At 33.4% G+C, this 23,153-nt stretch overlaps 1 protein-coding gene across 1 annotated transcript in view; it reads left to right on the top strand.

The window, feature by feature from the left end:
* The window catches only part of SYNE2 (spectrin repeat containing nuclear envelope protein 2), a 389,516-nt gene that overhangs the window by 316,538 nt on the left and 49,825 nt on the right, over positions 1-23,153 (top strand). Inside the window, exons 93-99 of the mRNA XM_051973670.1 lie at positions 2,893-3,047; positions 3,147-3,291; positions 7,278-7,372; positions 9,422-9,656; positions 11,771-11,965; positions 15,642-15,767; positions 19,171-19,326. Of these exons, the coding sequence (XP_051829630.1) occupies positions 2,893-3,047; positions 3,147-3,291; positions 7,278-7,372; positions 9,422-9,656; positions 11,771-11,965; positions 15,642-15,767; positions 19,171-19,326 (1,107 nt within the window). The remainder of the gene's footprint in view (positions 1-2,892; positions 3,048-3,146; positions 3,292-7,277; positions 7,373-9,421; positions 9,657-11,770; positions 11,966-15,641; positions 15,768-19,170; positions 19,327-23,153) is intronic.

Below are 23,153 nucleotides of genomic sequence, written 5' to 3' on the forward strand. Positions count from 1 at the left end.
TCCCCACTTGAAAAATTTGATTCCTATTTGGAATGAAAGAGCATAATATACATATTTATATACTTGAATAGTATGAATTTGAATACATATGACCACCTCAGAATGATTTTCAACAAAACTTAAGAAATAGTAATTGATAATTACTTATTAATCATTCAACAAATTCAGTTAACTGGAATAATGCGTTACCAGAGCTAACCAAATAGATTATCATATATACATCTATAGATATAGATATAGATATAGATATGCATATACATACATACACATGCATATATAAGTAATATAATGTTTATATAGGTGAGTACATATATAAAAATTCTTGATGCTTTTGTTTTCTGCTAAGATGCTTTTTTCGATCCAAGTCGAAGTACATTAAGTATATTATTTTAAAAATATTCAAAATGTTGATTCAAAAATATTCAAAATATTGATTAAAAATATTTTAAATATTTCAAAATTAATTTCAAAAAACAGAGCTACTGGTTAGCCAAATGGGAACTCTAGTGAAAAATACTAATCTATTTCTTATGATAATTGAGATCCCTTAAAATATTACATTATTCAAATTTGAATTGCTTATTTCCAGTGGACTATACCAATTCATTAATTAAATCTGACTATACCAATTCATTAATTAAATCTGACAAAAGGTGTGCATGTACTTTACTCAAAGTCTCCCTCTACAAAGAACAGGAAGCCAAGTACATTTTCTTAAGCTCATCTTCCAGTCTTGCTCATTAGAATTAATTATACAGTATTTAGATTTGTTTTGTCTTTGTTCTCCTTTGTAATCATTGTGCATGTTATTTTACTGACTTATTTCATTCTATATCAATTTCACCATTAACAAATAAGAACTGATAAGTTCCTAAATTTTCCTCCTCAAATTATTTTTTGGAAGCAAACTTTGTTTAAAATCATAAAATTCATCAGTCTATTTCCCTACTTAGATCATTGTTTTGTTATAAATAATTGAAGTTTTGTGTGAGATTTCAGCCTCTGAATCATGATTCTAAACTTGGATTCTCATTGCCAAGGATTGTAGAATGGTGTGAATAAGCGGTACAATACAAAAAGCCCTACCTTGAAAGTCAGACAATGTGTTTCAATCTAGGTTCTGTTGTTATTCCTTCCACATCTAAACCTCTGAACCTATGTGGAAGGTAAACGAGTTGGACTTGAGAGCATAAATTTAAAGCTGGAAGAGAACTTAATGGTCACTGAATCCATCTAGGGAAACTGACACCCAGAGAAGTTAAATGATTTGCCCAGAATTTGAACCCAGGACCCATGATTCCAAAACCACTCTTCTTTTCCATTGTCTCTGAGTATAGATAAATAGATAGTTATGGATATGAATATACAGATATATACATACATACAAGCATGTGTTTTTTTTGTGTGTGTGTATATATATATATATGCATATGTATTCTGAATTCCGATCTATATGTGTGTATGTAAAAAAATAATATGCATATATATGTATATATAAATTCTTGATGCTTTTATTTTCTAGTAAGATGATTCTTTCCATCCAAGTTGAAATATATTTAAGAAATTAATTCTTAAATTATTTCAAAAATGAATATTTTAAAAATATTGACTATTCCAAATTAAGTTCAAAGATTATTAAATTAATTCAACAATTAACTAAGATTTTTGGTTGGATTTTATTTCATCCAGGTTTTATTATATTAATCCTCATGATGTTCTATAGGTTTTTAAAAGTTCATTTTAAATGGTTCATGGCTAAGCTAAAAGATATTATTGCTAATTCCATGTTGAAGGTAAATTCTCTAGAGCGTTTTTTTTTATTCTCCGTATGTAATGTTAAATTATACTTAAAAAAAAAAAATAGGAATATAAAAAGGGACCCAAAGGTCATTTTTTCACTTGACATAGCTGTTTTAGAATGCACTGAGAGCCATGCCAAGCAAAATAAATTTCATTCATGCCAAGGCCCAAGGAGTTACAAATTTTGTATTTTGGGAGCTTAAAGTCATTTAAAAAATGCTTCACTCAACCAATGATACACTTATTTCCTTTCTCCTTCCCTCCCTTTTCTTCTACTTCTGTGTAGCTCTCTTTCTCTGTGTGTGTGTGTGTCTCTCTGTCCTTGTCTTTGTCTGTCTCTCTCTGTCTCTGTTAGTGTCTTTCCTTCTCCTTCTTCCTCTCCCTTTCCATGTCTCTCTCCTTCCCTCTCTCCCTTTCATTTCCCTCTCTCCTCCCCCCCTCTCTCTCTTTCCTTCTCCCCCTCTTCTTCTTCTTCTCTTCTTCTTTCCCTTTCTCTTTTTCTCCCTCTCTTCCTCTTACTTTCTTTCCCTTTCTCCTTCCCCCCCACCCTCTCACTCCATTTCCCTCTCTCTTCCTTACTCCCTCTTCCCCTTTCCTATTCTCCTCCTCTTCCCCTCTCTTTCCTTTTCCCTCTTCCTCACCCTTTTGCTCTCTCTTCCTCTCCCCTTCTCACTCTCAGTCTCCCAGGTCAAACATGCTGCAGCCACTTAGAGACTCAATCCCACTATCGATCAGTAGTTTTGACCTACCCTGATTCTGACTTGGACCCCTTCACCCCTCATTAAGCAGCCTGGTGGCCTTCCAGTTTCAGGACTTCATCGTATTGATGAAAGATGTATCGTAGATGTTAGTTCATCGTTAACCCTTTTGCAGCTCAGGACTCCCAGCATAGAAGAGATAACAGGCATATGACATCCTGCAGTTATTATCTTTTCAACATTTGCTTCATCCTCTATATCCTGTGTGATAAGGGTTAAAGTTCCTTTTAATTCTAAAATCATAAAACATTTAAATGCCTGACCAAGAAGGGAAAAAAATTCCTGAAATTTAATTATGATTTTATTTTGTTCCCCTCTCCTCTTCTTTGAACAGAATGACATGTTAGAATTAACAGCACTCTCCCCTGACGTGGAACATTTGAATGAAGTGAGCTTTAAACTGCCACTTAGTGACATAGATATAAAGACACTGCAAAATCTCAATCGAAGGTGGAGTCAGGCAACTGCCACAGCATTGGAGAAATGCAGGTTAGAAAACTTCATCAATCCCATACTGTGTCCATTAAAGAAAAATTAATGGGTCACCCTTTGTAATGTCCTTTTTGCATGATCCTCTTTAACTTATAGTGAAATTCAGGGAACTGGATTCAATGAAAAATTCCTTCAAAAATGTGAAAAGTGGATACAGTTTTTGGAGAAAATAGAAGAGTGTCTGAAAATGAAGCAGGCTGGCAGACTTGAGGATCTTCTAGAGCAGCAAAAAACATTTGAGGTAAGGTCAGCAAACCTGTTTGCCTCTCATATCTTACCAAAAAAAGGGATAATTTTTAGAAGCAAATATCTCATAATTAGGTAAAAGTGCTTCATTTTTTATAGTATATTTTCCTTGGGATCATATTGTTCATTTCAATTATGTCTGACTCTTTGTGACCCTATTTGAGGTTTTCTTAGCAGAAAGGTTTTCTTTTTACAGAGGAGAAAACTGAGGCAAACAGGATTGAGTGACATGTTTGGGATCTAATAAGTGTTTAAGGTCAGATTTGAACTCATATCTTCGTGACTCCAGGTCCAGCATTCCATTGAGTTCCAAATCTACATTAGACATCTAGGAAATGACCTTACCTTAAAGAAGGTCCAAAATCCATATTCTTCAACAAAGTTATTTAAATGTTGAAATTTATTCTAGATCTTCTGCAAAGGATCAGTGTGACCCAACAACAGCTTTGCAAACAAAGTTAGTAAACATGCCATTTTTGCAAAGTTTAAATAGTACTTAAAGGAACTCAACCTTAACATCCCTTAAAATGTTGAAGATCCTGATATATTTCCATGCTAGGAGTTTCAGGATACTATCCCTCAAACTCTTGATCTGAAGTTAAACCACATTCAGAAATCTAGGATTCAGGGATTCGAATTTATCAGTGAAGTATATGGTAGCACTTTTTTCAGTTAAACATTAAAAATTAGTTTAAAGTTGAGAACTCTTACATTAAGAAAATTTTTAAATCAGAATTTTTAAAAATCTCATTTGTATTTTGATGTTTTGGAGGACTTTGCATCAGAACATATTTATTTACTAAAATTACACTGATTTTTTTTTTGATGATGAGATTTTTTCCAGTTAAATTTACTAAGCATCTTTAATTTGTTTTTAATTTTTAAAAATAGCTTTTTATTTTCAAAATACATGCAAAGATAGTTTTCAACATTCACCCTTGCAAAACATTGTGTTTCAAATTTTTCTCTCTCCCTCATCCCCACTTCCCTTCCCTAGATAGCAAGCAATCCAATATAGGTTAAACATGTGCAATTCTTTTAAACATATTTCCACATTTATTATGCTGCACAAAAAAAATCAGATCAAAAAAGAAAAAAAAAAGCAAGCAAACAACAACAACAACAAAAGATCAAAATACTATGTTGTGATCCATATTCAGTCCCCATAGCCCTCTTTCCAGATGTAGATGGCTCTCTCCATCACAAGTCTTTGGAATTATCCTGAATCACCTTATTGTTGAATAGAGCACATCCATCACAGTTGATCATTACATAATCTTGTTGCTATGTACAATGTTCTCTTGGTTCTACTCACTTCACTTAGCATCAGTTCATATAAGTCTCTCCAGGCTTTTCTGAAATCATCCTGCACATCATTTCTCACAGAATAAAATGTTTTATTACATTCATATATAATAACTTATTCAGCCATTCTCCTGCTGGTGGACATACACTCATTTTCCAATTCCTACTACAAAAAGGACTTTACAAACATTTTTGCACGTGTAGGTCCTTTCCTTTTTTATGATCTCTTTGGGATACTGACCCAGTCGAGTCACGGTTGGATCAAAGGGTATGCACAATTTGATAGTCCTTTGAACATAGTTCCAAATTGCTCTTCAAAATGGTTGGATCAGTTCACAATTTCACCAACAATGTATTAGTGTCCCAGTTTTCCCACATCCCCTCCAATATTTATCATTATCTTTTCCTGACGTTATTAAGCCTCTTGAAAGCAAAATTATTTTACAATGCTCTTTTGCACCATATGCTAGATTTTAACATAAAATACAGATACATCAATAAACAAATCATTGAAGTACCAAAGCTTATGGTTTTGTTTATGTTTATATTCTTTCAAAAGAGATCCTGAACAGACTTTCCCAATAAGGTAGCTAGATTGCACAGACTTAGAGTGAGGAGCACCTGAGTTCAAATCCTGCCTCAGACACTAACTAGCTGAGTGACTCTGGACAAGTCCTTTAACCTTATTTGCTTTGGTTTAATCATTTGTAAAATGAGCGGAGGAGGAAATAGTAAACCATTCCAGTATCTTTGCCAAGAAAACCCCAAGAAATACAACTAATTGAGAAAAAAATCATCCTTATTAGCTGTTTTTATTAAGTGAAAAGAAACAGCCATAGATTTCCTGACACAATTTCATTCTCCGCCCGCCTCTTCCCACCCCCATGTAACTTGATTGGTCCCAGATGTCTGATCTAAGGACATAAAAAGTCCCAACCTCTTGTACTTGTTGCCTTTCAGACTTGATATGTGTCCAAGACTACACAAATTTTGCTTCTGATAACTGATTAATCAGGTACATTTCCAGATAGAGACAAGCTAGAGCATGTCAAAAGAATCTCACTGCCAATGTATGCTTGTTGCACGTCCTTGCTGTATTAGAGCAAAATAAACCTTTTCCTTTGTTAAATGTTCAGTAACATGTGTGAGTACTTTCATCCCAACATCAAACTTTAAGAAGATGCAGATTTTAGAGCTAAGTCTATAACATAGTGGTGTGGGGCAGGGTGGGGATGGGGGGAAGAATCTCCGTGGTAAATAGAACTTATTTTAAAATGCCATCTACAGTCTACAAGGATACAAATGTGTAAGACTGAGTAGAACACCACGTAAATGGAGAAGTTTAAGAAAATGAACAGGTGTTGTTTTAAAGAAGGAAAAAACATATTTATAGTATCACCTTATTCTCATCATATTGGCAGAAATGACTGAAGACAATAAAATTGAACAGTTGACAGGAATGCAGGGAAATAGGCATTCATCACTGTGGGCTCTGGACTTAACTAATGAGAGACTTGGATTCTAATTCCATCTCTAATTTATTAGCCACATGACCATAAATAAATCACTCAACCAATCCAAATTTCAGCTTCTTTATCTGTAAAACGAAGATGATAATGCCTGTAGTACCTACACCACAGGGTTGTTGCAAAGATCAAATTCAGGAGGAATTCAACAAATCTTATATAAATACCTACTTTGTTCAAAACACTGTGCTAGATGTTGGGTATACAAAAATAATTCCTGTTTTTATCTTTTATTCTACTGGGGAATACAGTGTATATAATATGCACAAAGTATCTTGTGAAATAATGTATATAAAATATTTTGCAAATGTTAAAATCCTAGAACTTATAATTTATAAACATAAACATTACTATTAGATTATTAGTGAGAGTATAAGGGTGCACAAAATTTTTAGAAGATCAATCTGGAAATATATAATAAAAATGATACAGCTGACTATGTATTATCTGTTGTTCAGTGATCGTACTGCCGGCAACTGTATTCTAAGGACATTATTAAAAGGAAAAAAGGGCTTACCTGTAAAAAAAAAAATTATAAACGCTTTCTTTTATGTAACCTTCCCCAAAGGAAAAGCCACAGGATCATTGAAAACATACTGGATAACTAGCATAATGGGTAACAGCAAAAAACTAGTCAAATAAAGTATGATATATCAGTGGGATAGAATGCTTATTTTGCTGCAATAAAGAAAGAAAACAAAAATGAACAATACAAAGAAACATGGAAAGATATTATGTAATGTAACATAAGGATAGCTAAATTAGACTAGCACACATTAACTATATCATTAAAAACATTAGCAACAAAACAAATACTCAGGCAGAAAGGAAATTAGAAGACATCAGGCAAATCAATTATTTTACTTTTATTATATAATGAATGCTATTTTTTTCTTCTATTCTGAATAAAATGTAAATTGTTGAGTATTCATAGATTTATTTGGATTTCAATTTGATGTTATCAATTGATAATATCAATTTTATATTTATTTGAACATTCGATTTGATAATATATTATCAGATATTATGACATTTGATATTGATTTAAAATGTCAGATTAATAAATATTTTCAAATTATTAAACAAAATATAGTTCTAAATTAAGAAAATTAATTATATTGATTTATTTCATATTTGGAAATATTTGCAGATGTTGCAAGCTGAGATTTCTGTAAATCAACCAATTGCCGATTATTTTGTCAGCCAGTCACTCCAACTTCTGGATACACCAGAAATAGAGAAGAGGTAAGGTGCTTCTTGATGTGTAATGAGTAATGACAGTAATTCAGCAGATAAAGAACTTCCACCTAAGTGAATCTTAATGAAGTTAGGGTCTAAACATCATTGTAGGAAGGGCTTTGTGGCAGTGGATATCAGAGTTTTATATATAAGACTAGATTCGCCTTACTTTTTTGTAGTTGTTAAAGTTTCTATAGCACTTTTCATATGAGTATGTGGAGTATATATCTTTAGGAAAAATAGTTCTATGGAACTTCAATTGTACTTATCAAAAATTTCATTGTATTCTGAGGTTTTTCCCACAGCACCTTTATGAAGTGCTACATAGAATATCAGTGTAACTATTAAAAAGCAAATAGAATGAGTCCTTTGATGTTATTTGTAATGGGGGTGCCCCTAATTTGTCCTGGTCAGAGCATCCCCCTTAGAGTATGCATGAAGCTAAGCTGAGCTTTCTGGGCCACTTCTAGATATCTATGTGTCTCTTGCTAAAGAACTTAGGGATAACACAGGAAGAGGAAGCTACAAAAGATTAACCATTGAGCCACTGCTTATTTGGTAGGTTTTAAAGAGATAGTTTAAAGTCTCTTTTTCTTCTCTTTTCCCATCTTCTGAGGATACGGAGACTGAGACTCTCCTTTGGATTTCAGTAGAGATTGGTAGTCCTACTGAACCTCTAGTAATTCCAAATGTCTGAAGTCCATGAAGTAGTTTTCCAAGGCTGAAAGCACCTATCTCAAAATTACTATTTAATCATCTGTACTCTGAGAAAAAAACAAAGTCATTTAAATTCCTGAGATCCAGTTGTGTAGCCATCACCACGTATATACTTCATAGGGTACTTTCTAGACAACAAATCATGAGGACTTCCCTATATTCTCCCTCCCTCTATATACTTATATTTAGAATTACAGGACTGAAGACTTCTTTATAATTAAAATAGCCAATAGCCTTGTCTTGATTAATCTTATTTAAATCACCATGGCAGTTGACAATACCCCTATTTTAAAAGATCCTATAACTATGGTTCCATTGATCTACTTGGGAATACATCCTATTGTTGAGGTTTGACTATCAAGTTCTTCTTAAGGGGTAACTTTACGTTACTTTCTCATGTTAAAACAAGCCCATTTCTTCTTGTCCTACCTTTTGTGGAGAAGGAAGGACACCATCATTTCTACATTATTGTCACCTGTGAGCATTTTCTTCTGTTGGCTAAATCTTGTTCCCTTTAATTTCTGGTTTGTTTGTTTTTCCCCCTTTTAAACATCTTTGCAGCACTCTCTGAAGCCTCTCTAAGAGAAATCATTAAATTTTATAGTAAATCACATACCTTTCTAGTTCAACATATAAATTCAACTTTGAACTGTATTAAATTTTTAAAAAATCAGATCAGGAGAATAAGCCAATATCTTTTTCATGATAAATAAAAACTATCTTCCATCATGGAATATGTTACTTAAAAGTAGAAATAGTAGAAGTGCAGGAAGCATGCTCTTGATGGTTTTGTTCAATCCCTGACCCTCTCAAGTAATCAACTGCATTAAAGGATACCTACCTGTTCATCAGTATTCCATTCAGCTCATTTATAATTGTAATAATCATTCATGGTTTGGCATATTGTGTTCTAAAACAGCTTCTGTTTTAGGGAATGTTTGTCACTATGTTGGCACAATATCAAGATAAATCCAAACATCTCTTACTGTTCATTTTTTTAAAATTGTGTTTGATGCTAAGATTTTTCAGATTTATGTAAATAAATAAGAGGCAGTATATTCCAATGGATAGAGTATTTGGCTTAGAATGAAGAAGACCTGATTCCTAATCTCACTTTTGACCCTGCAACATATCATTTAACTATGTGTTAACTTGTGTGTGATTCAAGCAACTTCACAGAGCTTATAGACTAAGTCAAACTTGTTGAGATCTTTGTCTGTACACATAACAAACCCCAGCTTCAGTTATCACAGTTATTAGTTGCCTTTCATGTGGGGAAATCAAGTCAAGTCAAAATATACTGTGATGATACTCAATGAATATTCTGTGTTTCCTAAGAACGGAATTTGTTGTGAAACTCACAATGTTGAAAGAGCGGTGGCAAGATGCTACCCGAAGGGCTCAGCAAAAGAAGATCACCATTAATGAGCAAGTGAAAGAATGGCGACGCTTCACTGCTTCTCTACAAAATATGATCCACTTCCTCACTGATACTGACCATTTCCTGTCTGCAGTTAAGAGCCAAGACTCTTATAGTCTTTGCCAGATCAGAAGTCTTATTCATGATTTCAAGGTATTGCTGATAGAATGTTTTGTGGGGCATTAATAGTTTGGGTTTGTAATATATAGTTTTTTTAAAATTGTTTCTCTATATTTTCAAGTATCCAAAGAATAAAGTAAACTCTGCTTAAATCGTAGTAAATTGATTTAATTTTTTTTAATTGAACCAAATATTTCTTAACTATATTAGAGTCTTTTAAAAGTCAACCTGATGTTTGGACTATAAAAAGCAAAATAAGATCTTAAACAAAAAGATTCTTAACTAGTTGGTAAAATTTTATAGAAATCAATCAACCAGAAAATAGGCATTTATTAAGTGTTTACTATGTGCCAGGCATTGTGCTAAGTGTCAGGAACACAAAGAAAAGCAGGAAAGTCTCAACTCCCAAAACAATTCTGGAACTTTATATATGAACACATTTTTAAACTTATATTTAACCTATATTCTTTCACTTTCCAACATATTGTTTTGGGTTTTTTTCTTCTCCTCTATTTCAGGAAAATTATTCTAAGTTGTTTAACAAAATATACCTATCTGGACTTTGAGTTAGGAGCTGGTTACCACTTAGACCAGAATAATCAGAGATCACTGACACCTCTGATCCCATGCCTGTGGTGTTACTTCATTGAATTTCTAATAATCCCTGAATTGAGTACTCTTCTAACTGTTTATTCTATGAAGGCTATTTTTAATTACTCTGGATTTTTTCAGACTGTAATTGGGATTTTCCTTTTGTAAATTCCATGAGGACAGCAACTGTCTTTTCCTTACTTTTGTAACTTCAGAGCTTAATATAATGCCTGGTACTTAGCATTTAATAATGCTTGTTGCCTGCCTACCTAATCTTTCTGGTCAGATTTAATGTTGAAATGAAAAGAATTTTTTAAAGGAATATATACTTGGGAATTTGCTCTCTTCTTGGTCATGTATATTAAATGATTAATATGATGAGGAAATGTAATATTCACACATACATATACACACCCATTTCCTATATGTTAGGGCTGTTGAAAATTAAGAACAGTTCAAAGAGGCAGGTTCTTACCCAGTCATACAAATTCTGAGTATGGAATAAATATAAATGATAGGTTCTCAAGCTTTTTGATCTTAGGACCAAACTTAAAACTTTTTTTTTCCCTTCTTTTTTTTTTTAATTTTAGCTTTTTATTAACAGAACATATACATGGGTAATGTTTACAACACTGTCCTTTGCACTCACTTCTGTTCCAATTTTTCCCTTCTCTCCCTCCACTTCCTCCCTTAGATGGCAGACAGTTTCATACATGTTAAACATGTTAAAGTATATCTTAGATACAATATATGTGTGTAAATCCATATAGTTCTCTTATTGCACAAGAAAAATTGGATTCAGAGGGTAAAAATAACCTGGGAAGAAAAACAAAAATGCAAGTAGTCCACATTCATTTCCCAGTGTTCCTTCTCTGGGTGTAGCTGATTCTGTCCATCATTGATCAGTTGGAACTGAATTGGATCTTCTCTTTGTCAAAGATATACGCTTCCATCAGAATACATCCTCATACAGTATTGTTGTTGAAGTGTATAATGATCTCCTGGTTCTGCTCATTTCACTTAGCATCACAAACTTATAACTCTTAAAACTTATAACTTCTCTATATTCTTAGAAATTATCAAAAACCCAAAGAACTTTTGTATATGTGGCTTGCATCTATTGATGTCATATCAGAAATAAAGCTTGATGTTCTTAAAATATTTATTCATTCAAAATAACAATAATAAGCCAACTACATGATAAAATAACATTTTAATAAAAAATAACCCGATTTTCCAAAACAGAAATTTAGTGAGAAGAGCTGCCTTGTTTTACATATTTTTTTCAAATTTATTTAGCATCTGTCTTAATAGAAGACAGTTGTATTCTATTTGATTCTGCATTTGATATGTAAGATTTTTTAGTTGAAGCACATGAAGAAATTCTTTTCTCATACAGATAATTAACTGAAAAAAATATGAAGAAAAAATGTAATAGGAAATAACATCTTAATGTTATCATGAAAATAGTCCTCTTGAACTCAAGGATCTCAAGAAATCTGAGAACCCTAGTCAGAGAATCACTGATCCACAAAAATCATTCTTTTGCTTTTTAGAATAAAGAAATACTTCTTAAAAGACGCCAAACTACCTGTGCACTCACTTTAGAAGCTGGGAGAAGATTATTGGAAATAGCTGACCCAGAGACCAAAGATTCCATTGACAGAGAAATAAAAAAATTGCAAGATACCTGGAGAAATTGCCAACTTCAAGTAGCTGAGAAAACTAAAGGATTCCAAAGCACCATAGAGGTAAGCAGTTCAATTATTGGTTTTTTAAATCTGCAATATTCAAGTACATTTCATTTCTTTTTTGCTTTATGATATCTTAGGATTCATATTTTGGATCAATAACTTCATAGATATGGTTATTGTCTCAACAAGTTCAGATTTTAACTCATCTTGTTCTTATGACTTTTTTTTTCCATGTAGTTTACTAATACAATTGAAATAGTTTCTTTTGTTTCTTGAGGTGCCTATTTGTTAATCTATTTGTCTATTGTCTCTTCTTCCCATATCACATAGCTATCAGAAATATCTCTAATAGCAACTTCATAAGTCGTTTTTGGTACGGTATTGCAGTTTATTTATGCCTATTTTATATAGCTCTTTGATATATTTGTCTTTTTAATTTTTCTGAGATCATGGTATTCCATGATATAGCTATGGGTTATTTATGAAAATTTACCAGTGTTTTCAATTCATTCTAATCTCAATTTTGAGCATGCCATCTATTTGTCCAAGATTAATTTAAAGGAAGGGTTGACCATTTAGAATTTGATAGCTGTATGTCAGCCAATGTTCAGATAAGTATTTTAAATCTGACTTGTTTTTTCAGTATGAATGGTTTTAAAAGCTAAATAATAATAATAGCTAGCATTTATATAATGCTTTAAAATTTGCAAAATACTTTATAAATATTACTTCACTTAATATTATTATGGACTTCACCTAAAAGGCTTTGTAATATTCTGAAACTTGATGCCAAAAGGGCCGTGTCATCTGTGAATAGGAACACTGGGAAGACTTCAATATTAATAAGACAATTTGCTTTATATTTGGTCCTTTTAAGGAAAATCTCCCTGACATTGGGAAAGCCACTCTTAATAAAAATATCTTTTGTGAATAGTTATGACTCTATTTAGCACCTTGCTTGATGTCAGGACTCAAAGGATTGAGTTTTGTTTAACAAAGTTATTGCTTTAGTTGTGACCAAAATGGAGTTTTTGGTATGATCTTGATGCATGTATGAAAAGCAACTTGTCTGATGAGACAGAAGTTTTACATTATATTTTACCAAAAGAAACTTTTTCTTGAAATTAATAAGTAAATGAGATCTTATAACCCCTCTACTTTAGTCAGTTATGTAACTAAAATGAAGTTAAATATCTACAGAAAAATGCCATCAACAGTTTCTGTTTCTGTCTCATTTTCTTTAAGGATATTCTTATTAAATTAAGAGATTTTGATAAATAGGTCTGAGAATGATCTGATTAGAGATGATAATTGTATATGTAGGAGCTAATGAGATGGTCAAGGGAAATTGTATTAAGGGAGAAGAGTACAAAGAACAGAGCCTTGAGAAATGACCTATATTTACTATCCTTTAAAAGTACTAATAAGCTAAAGTCTGTTCCTCTTATCTTACTCCCATGATTGTAGACTTCTTGAGCAGTCATTTATGCAAAATAGTGAGTTTCTTCTCCTTAGTTTTTCTGTAGTGTATTTATTATTCTCTCTCTCTCTCTCTCTCTCTCATTTCTCCTGTCAAAACCAATAAGACAGAATAAAATCCTCTGTCTCTATGATCACTGAAATCATTAAAATTCTGAAAGGACAATTGTGGCTTCTCCCTCTGTTAGAATGTAAAGAAATTCTTCATCATTTTTTAGGACCTTCAAATTAGTGAAATTATTTGTTTCTTGTTTTCTCTTGACTCTAGTGTTTACATTACAAAATTTCTAATAAGCTCTGACTTTTCATTAGGCATGCTTAAAGTCTCTATTTTATTAAAGGCCTTACCAAAACAAACAAACAAACAAAACAAAACCAAAAAAACACCATATAGACTATACCTTGTTCTATGGGATAAGTTCATCTTTAGTCTTGGTGGCTCAATGAGAGTTTTGGCTTTTCTTCTTCTACAATTACCAACAATAAGTAGGCTCTTGCCCCTGCCATGGCCTCCCCCTAAGTCATTGGTGCTAAGATTCTCTCGTCACCCAGTCCTAAATTCAGTATTCTTTTCCTCTATAAGAGTTCTCTTTACTGAGGATCTGTAAAGTTTTTTTTTTAACTTGTTTAAAAAAAAAAATACTTTGATTACTATTTTTCCACTGGTTTCATTTGTAATAACAAGTAATAGGTATGTGTAAACATATATTTTTACATTTTTGCCAAGAAAACCCCAAATGAGGTCACATGACTGAAAAATGACTGAAGTACAGCAACAATACATATTTTAGGCATTTTAAAACATTACGAGTAAGAGATCCATAAGTTCCACTTATCTGCCACAGAGTCCATGACACACACACACACACACAAAATCATTGTGAACACCTACCCTTTACCACAATTCCTTTCTTATTGTTGTCCTCTGAGAATTGCCATGTTTTTTAATTTTTATGTCTGTAATAGTTTTTATGTCTTTTCTCTTAGATTTGATGGCCTCTTAGTTCCTTTTCAGCTTCATATCTATGATCCCTGGATGTCAAGTTGCCAGCTATCACCTTTCAGAGCTCTCAGTGTAATTGTCTATAGCAAAGTCTTGTTCCCTTTTCTAATTTGCTATGTATTTGAAAACCTGATAACTGGTTCTCCCAATATCCTATAAAATATATATACAGTTATACAGTATAAAAGTGGTCAGGAGGAAAGAACCCTGATTTTGGAGTCAGTTGTTCAGTTTTTTGTTCAATTGTTGTTCAGTTATTTCTTTAGTTATTTATGACTCTTCATGATAATTGCATTTGTGGTTTTCTTGGCTAAAATACTGATTTCCTTCTCTAGCTCATTTTGTAGATGAGGAAACTGAGGCAGACAGAGTTAAGTTATTTCCCAGGATCATACAGATAGTGTCTAAGGCTAGATTTGAATTCTAGGAAGGGCATTCTATCCAATGTTGCCACTTCTGTTACTCTGTTACTGTTAACTTAGGCATAGTTACTTAACCTTCCAAGGCCTCCATTTCCTCATGTATAAAAGGAGAAAGTTAGAATCTAAGATACCACTGAACTCCAGCTCTGCGAATCCATAACATTGGTTTATTTGTTTTGTTTTAATTCTGGATAGTTTTGTTTTGTTTTGTTTTTTTTTTGGTTCATTTTTTTGCTTCTCTTCTATGTTTTTGATATTTGTTTCTAGTTTTCTAAGTTCTAGATAAGAAATGTCTTTATTTGACTGGGTTGTCAACTCAGATTGTATCAGCATTATATATTGTTACCCCTGAGCATGTTACCTTATTATATGTCAGAAGATTCAGGAAGAAGAAAGTGTTCCCCTCATCTATCTGTAGAAATTCTGCCATCAACAAATATTTAGGGTTCAATTTGGGTGCATTGTTCACTAAATTTTCCTTAAGTCCCCTTCCCCCAACTAAAATAATCTGTGCCTCCTCAAATTTCTCATAACACATCCTGGACCTCCCTCCCCCCTACAATTATTGCATTCTCCCTTGTACCATACACATCTCCCCTGTATCTCTAGTATATTGTATTTTAAATATAATCCAACATAAATAATTCACAAATGGTCTTGGTTCCCTCCTTCTTTAGATTGTAAATTGTTTTAAGATCAAAAATTAGGTTTTTGCATGTTTTGTAAAACACATTTAATACCCTCCTCCAAAAAAAAAAAAAAAAAAGGCACAGAATTCCCTCATTAACTAGGCTATTCATGATCTCTCTTTACAATGTTTTTCAAACAGACCTGGGATCGATGTGAAAAGCAAATCAAGGAACTGGAAAGTCGATTGCAGACTTTAAAAGCAAAAATTAAAAATCCTCTCCCAGAACCATATGAAGAGCTCTATAAAGAAAAGGAACTGATTAAGGTATTGAAATAAGAGTAATTTTACAGAATAATTTCTAAGTCTTGGATATGCTTGATTCTGCCCTCCTGTCTTCTCCAATCCAGCAGACGTTCCTTGTTTTATTAAAAAATACTCACCTTTCTAACATGATACTTTGATCTCTGTAGAAATTGAAATCTTAATGTATTTGGAGATTAATGCATGCAAATAACATTTTTTAAAAGAATAGAAATCAACTTTTACTAACCCTAAGGATTTGAGCATTTTGTTCAACTAATCCCCCAAAGCAAAAGAAGTCCTTGAGCTTGTTCTGAAAGTTGTTCCTTTATCACAAACCTTGGCTCGAAAGTAAAAAGAGAAAAAGGACACTTTTTTTTTTAATGATTTTTTTTTTTTCTCCCAGAAGCCAAATTTTTTTTTTTTCCTATTGAGCAAAGCACTTCCACACTTTCACAAAAGTGACCAGACTGGATTCACCTGCCTTGATATCTCAGTGAAAATTCTAGGACAGATAGATAGTTTGTTGGTGTGGAGACAGAGAAAGCAAATCATGTGGGTAGAAAAATGGACCAATTAGAATGGGGTTCACTATCAGTCATTTGATATGCAGTAGGCAAGAAGAATCATTAAAAAACATTCCTTCTTTTCAATTTCTCAACTGTGTGGTAAGACCAGATTCAAAAGTTTATAAGTAACCCCAGACCAAACAATAACAAGAAAATAGGAATACTAATATCTGTCATACTTTGAACAAAATTAGATGGATTTAGTTAATAGTCCTTCTCCAGCAGAGCAATTTATGGAATATGAAGTTTTTACTTCTAATTTCACAGTGCTACAATTTCTTGACTTCCTATGCTATTTTAGGTAGTTGAGGCAACAAGCTTAAAAATGGGAAGGATTGAGTAGGGGGTTTTGAATTCTATCCAAAATTTTACAGAGTTAAAAGTCCTGGCAGCCTTTCTCCTTGCCACAATGATAAATTCATTACATTCAAGAATCTACATATAGGATTCAGAACAATTTTTTTCTAACAACCAATGCCTTTTCCCTCAATGGTGCTTACCAAGTAACTGGAGGGTTCACAAAATATAGTTAGCTGATTATGCCCCCCAAAAACATTTAATTTATTACCAAAAAAAAGTATTTTGATTCTTTGAATTATTCAAGCCATTAATCTATCCCTTTTATTAGCATGGATAACTGAGTAAAACTTTGAATTTTTCTGCTTGTAACTATTCATCAAAATCAATCAACAGACATTTAGTAAATTCCTCCCTAAGTGCTGGACCCTATGCTAAACATCTGGGATAGTAGGCAAAAAACAGTCCCTGTCCTCAAGAATTTGATGGAAGAGGATTTTTCTTGATGTTATTGAGTTAATATTCAATTCTCTATGATTCCATTCCATTTAAGGTTTTCTGGACAGATATTGGAGAGATTGGCCATTTTCTTCTCCATTGTATGCATTTTACATTACAAAGAAACTGAGATAAACAGGGTTAATTGATTTGCCTCAGGGTCCCAGTTAGTAAGTGTGTGAGACCTAGGAAGACGTCTTCCTAACACTCTGCCCTGTACTCTATCCACTGTGTGTCACCTAGCTGTCCCCCACTGGGGAAAATTAACAATTGTATACAAAATCACAAACTAGTAAGCTTAGGCTTTTTTTTAAACTGATGGATATCTAAAGACATCTCTTTAAGCTGGATGTGAACATCCCTATCTCCTGAACAGAATTTGAACTGACTTATTAGTTGGTTTTTTGCTCTGCCTATAAAATGATGCAGCTACTTTAGTACTTAGCCCATTATTTATTCCCATCTTCTTCTCAAGAGTTGAAAAAATGAGAACACATATTAAAGTATTTTAGAAATAAGAGCTGCTAGATTATGGTTCTTCTCCTAATGAAAGACTTAAAATACATGCCTCTTAAAAGCTGCCTAAAAATGCCAATCATTTTGTTGTTATTGTTTAGATGTGTGCTTTCTCTTCATTTCATGGAAGCTTTCTAAATCATTCTCTTTTTGGAAGGAGTAAGGTAATTGGAATTAATAATTTGCCCAGGGTCATCTAGCTAGAAAAATTCGAACTCAGATTCTCCTAGCTACAGGATTGGTGCTTTATCCATTGTGTCATCTAGCTGCTTTTAAATCTTTCTTTAATTTATAATCTTAGACAGTTGCTTGAGGGCGCTGAAAATTTAAGTGACTGGCCTAGTCAGATACCTAGTATGTGTCTGAGGTAGAATTTGAACCCAGATCTTCCTATTGAAGACTATTTTTACTAATTAAGCCAGTCTAACTATTCTTGATTAGATATAAATAAATGTTAACTAAAATAACCCTTTTGCTTTTGCATATCAACAGCTTTCTCTTCATTCAAGCAAATAAAGTTTTGTTTTCTTTAAGATTTCAGTTGACTGGAATCCAGTCTGTAAAAAACAGACCTGTGTTTTGACCAGTTCAGTTTGCTTAGTTTAATTTCCTTATCATGGAAGAATTTGTCTTATTTTTTGTCTTATTTGTCTTATTTCTATAAAGAAAAACAAAAAATTTCCTCCTGACAAAACATTGCATTAGTAAATATAGCATTGCAGAAAGAACATTAGATTTGGAGTCATAGGCAGAGTTCAAATACTATCTTATTAGCTGTGTGACCCTTGGCAATTCATTGAATTTCTGTTTCCTCATCTATAAAAATAAAGATAATAGTAGCGCCTACCTCTCAGGGTTTTTGTGAGGACCAAAAGAGATATTTATAAAGGGTTTTGCAGTCGTAAATAACTATATAAATATGCCTTACTCAATCCCTATTTTTCTCCAGACTTATGACCAAATGTTGAATAAATTGTTTTTTTTTCCATAATGAATTTTGATACTATTTGTTTCCAAAATTAATGAAAACATAGATCCTTTTTTAAAATAAGGGGGCCTAGTAACTTCTTTCTTTTAGTGTAGCAACCAATGGCAAGAGTACATCTTTGGAATTTTGTAGACTGGGAAGTCACACTCTAAAGAAATTCTTGCAGTGTGTGACAGAGGTCAAAAAAAAAAAAAAGTGTTTTAATCAAACGGAACTTTAAAAATATTATTCCCTGTAATAAAACTAAACTGATACTTGGATTTTTATATTCCAGTAGAAACAGTATAAAACTGTCCCTCCTCTATTCCAAAAGGATTAAACACTCAGAGAAAGGAGAGTTTCCTTAGAAAAGGTATAAAAAAAGGCTGGGCAACCGGAAACCCGAGGCTCCAGCCACGACCGAATTCCTTAGCCTTAAGCTCCCTCCCCCTTTCCCCTCCCCCAAATCCAATCAAAGGATTAGCCTACAGGTTTGGAAACCACTGTACTTTGGGCTGAAGGTTTTCCCCCTTTCCTCCTCCTTCCCCTTCCCTTCCTCTTCTCTTGTGTTTAAATGCAGGAACTGGAGAACTCCTTAGCAAATTGGGCTCAGAACTTGAAGGAACTTGATATCATGAAGGCAGACGTAAGCCGGTACATTCTGGTGGAAGATGTGATGGTTTTGAAGGAGCAAATAGACCATTTGCACAGACAATGGGAGGAGCTCTGTTTAAGAGTAAGTCACTTCACTGTGGGGCATGCCTGTTCTGGGGGTTGTTGAAATGTCTCCTAAAGTCAGATCAAGTCGAAAGAAGCTTGATTTCTTTGGCTCTGGAAGCTGTTTCAGGAAAAGAATAAGCAGGCTGTTGTTTCTTAAGTGGGGAGCTACACAGTTTGGTAAAGTTGACCCTTTGTTTGGAAGGCTTCTGGCTGTAGCTTTGCTCATTCTTAATGATCTAAAGAAAATCGCTTGGAGAAAAAGCACCAGTGGGAAGCCACGGGTAGTTGATTGCTCTATCTTGAGAAGATAAAAAAGAAAAATGTGGAAAATTTATGGTGGGTGTAAAAAGGGAAGAAGGGGGTCTTTTTCTTCAGTGCACAGTTTTGCAGGAGAGTTCAGGCCGATTCCCCAGAATGGAGAAAATGAGTTTAACTCACTTAGGACTATGAAGCCAATTGGAAAGTTTTCAATTTATTTGTGATCCTTCGGTGTAAACTTAAATTAAAAATCTTTTAAGAAGAAATGTTGAAAACCATCTTTAATAAATTTGAGTGCCTAACCCTTTCTTACTAGAGATTTGTAAAGTTATTAGCATGTTGTATCTGTGTGAATTTAAGTCAGATATGGAAGGAATTAAAGAAACCAAATATACTTAAAGATTTTAGTTTAAGAATTACAGACTGATGTAAGTATACTAATGTAATAAAAATCTGTTCTCTCATGAGTTCTGGGGATTAAGCAAATTAACTGTAAAAATTCTTTTGCCTGATTTTCTGTAGTGGAAGAAAGAAATTTATTTTAACCTGGGAGGACCTTCAAAGACTAAAATCATAAAATGTTTTCATTTCTTTGTTTTGCTTTGAAAACTAATCTCAATAATGGAGACTGATTTGAGGTTTAAACATTTCTTTGGAACTCAATTTTGATTGTATTAAAAGAGAAAATATATTTTTAAAAATCTATAAAGATCATTTTTAAAATGGTTGCTCTGTGTAGAGAATGGTAAATCTAAAAACTAGATGACCTAATGCTGCTAATGGTAAAAGTAATGGAATCAATACACCATAATTGAACAGATGTGTTCACTGAATGGTTCCCTGATTCATCCTGTGCAAAAAAACCAAAGCAAAACAAAACAAAAGCCCCAAAGATTTATAGCCAAAATGTCATTGGTAAATTTGCACACTCAAGATTCTGGATAAAAGCCATGTTTTTCAGGGATGAAGTTTCTAGCAGGCCTTTTATGATTTTGTTTACATCTAGGCTTATCTGCATTAATAACACAACAGAGTAGTACTTTATAGAGTTTTGTGTGTCATCATTTTAAATTACCGTTGCTTTCCAGTACTTAAAATTAACATTACCTTTAAAGCCTTTAATAATCTCACTCCAACTATTTAAATCTTTCTAGACCGATCTCATATCATTCTCTTTCACTCACTCCAAGGTTTCAGTCAAACAGACCTATTTGCTTTACCAAAAACAAAACATTCCATCATCCCCCATGGATCTCCATGCCTATTTTCTGTTTACATTTTCTCCCCTCTGTCCTCCCAGCCTCTAAGAACAGATACAGTTTTAGAGTTTTGGGGTCACTAGAGTTAAAGGAATTTAGTAAATGTTTGTTGAATATGTGTGTATGTTTAACCTGCCCAACTCAAAAACTGAGTCATACAAAGTCATTTTGTCATTTTTTTGAAGTTTATTTGAGTTCTTTAAATTTGGACTTGCCTCCAGAAAGCTGTAGAGTGGTTAACTGTTTCACTTTTTAGAAATGGAATTTTTACTCTTCTAATGGCATAGCATCATCCTTGTTAGAAAGTGAATATTCATGTCCTCCTTAATTTTTCTGTTCAGACTAACATTCCCAGGAAGTTGTTGCAACTGACTTTATTTGTTTTGAATTGGATGGCCACAATCAATTCAAACTCAACATGTCTAAACCAGAACTTGTTATTTTTCCTCCTATTCTCTTTCCTGTTCTGAATTTCCCTCTCAAGGACTTTCTGGCCACCCAGGTTAATAATCTTGATGTCTTCCTCAACTCCTTACTTTTTAAAAATCTGTTGCTAAGTCTTAACCTTGCTACTTTCTAATCACTTGCTCTTATATCTACCACTCTAGTTTAAGCTCGTCCTTTACTGTAGCATTACATTCTTACTAAATGATCTCTCCTTCTTCAGGTGTCTCTCCACCACAATTAAATCTTCTCAACTGTCAAAAGGGATTTTCCTTTAAAGTTCAATTCTGACCATGTCACCTCTCTTTCCCTCCTCTGTCTCTGCCTCTTTCTCTGTCTCTCTTTCTCTTTCTCTCTCTCTCTCTTCCTCTCTCTGTCTCTCTCTTTTTTTCTTTCTGAAAAAACTCTTATTACTCCCTATTTTGTGTAGGATTAAGTAAAAAGTTCTGTTTGGTAGGCCCCTCCTCACCTCACTTTCTTCAGATTTCTACAAGTCTCAGCTCAAATACCATCTGTCCTTTCCTCTCCCCAACTACTAGTTACTTCACCTCTGACACTACCTTCCATCTATTCTGTAAGTTTACAGAACTACAAATGTATATGTATGTATATGTAATACACACACACACACACACACATATACAGAGAGAGAGAGAGAGAGAGATCTCTCTTCATGTGCTGGAACTGTATTTTTTTTCCCCTTTCTTTACATCTCCACCTTGGCACATAATAGTTTGGTAAATGTTTTTGGTTGGTGAATGGATGAGTTAATACTTATTTTGTAGCTTCCTTAGAACTTAGAAATATTTACTGAATTGAATACTAAATTTCTGCCTACTCTCTGCTTTCTCTCTACTTTCTGCTCTCTGTTTCTTTTCTGAGTTTACAAGCAGTCTTGTTTTTTGTGTATTCCATAGTACCTAAAAGCCAGTTAGGTGGCACAGTGAATAGAATGCCAGGCTTTCAGGCAAAGTCTTCTTGAGTTTAAATCTGGCCTCATATACATAATAGCTATGTGATCTTGGACAACTCACTTTTGGACAACTCAACTCCATTAGCCTCAATTTTCTTACCTGTAAAATGAACTGCAGAAGGAAATGGCAAAGCACTCCAGTGTTTCCACCAAGAAAACTCTAAATGAGGTCACGAAGAGTTGGACACTGAACAACCAAAAAAAAATTGTTAGGCAGTTTTCCCATACATCAAACTTAGATTTGCCTCTTTTAAATTCTTAGTTCTGAATTTTGGAGCCAAATAAAAGTCTGTCTAATCCCTTCTCCAGATGACAAGCTTTCAAAATTAGAGGGAGTCACTAAAATGTTATGCCTTGTATTGAAATTAAATCAAATGCAAATGGTTACTAAGTTGAATGTATTATATTTGCTGTTCTATATTGAATTTTTAATAAAACATCAGAATTTTTTTTGAGATAATACCTTGAAATAAACTTTAACATACTTTCTTGAGGACTTTAAAATCACCAGACTTTAAAAACACTGGAAGGAAGAAAGTAAAAAAGACATAAAAGACATAGGATGTTAAGGAAAGGGGGCTCAAAAGGTTTTAAATAACAAATAGTAACAAAATAGTAAGGGAGAAGGGCAGGGCAGGTGAAGAGGGGGTGAAGTAAAGTTTTAGTCTCATTGAATTTGAAATTAGGACCACACATATAGTACATAATATTCTTATGACATAAGCAAAGAATTTCTCACTTGATCTATCCTTTTCTGATATCTTTGCACAACAAATCTGGGTTGGATCTTAGAATACCAAATAATTCTGGCCATTGCCAGAATAAGTGCATGGGCTTTATGACCTAAAGAGGAATCCTATTTAGGATTCAGGAGTAAAAGGAAAAAAAATAGGAGGGGAATTTGGCCAC

The sequence above is a fragment of the Antechinus flavipes genome, chromosome 2, assembly GCF_016432865.1.
Source record: "Antechinus flavipes isolate AdamAnt ecotype Samford, QLD, Australia chromosome 2, AdamAnt_v2, whole genome shotgun sequence".
In the NCBI taxonomy this organism is placed as follows: domain Eukaryota; kingdom Metazoa; phylum Chordata; class Mammalia; order Dasyuromorphia; family Dasyuridae; genus Antechinus; species Antechinus flavipes.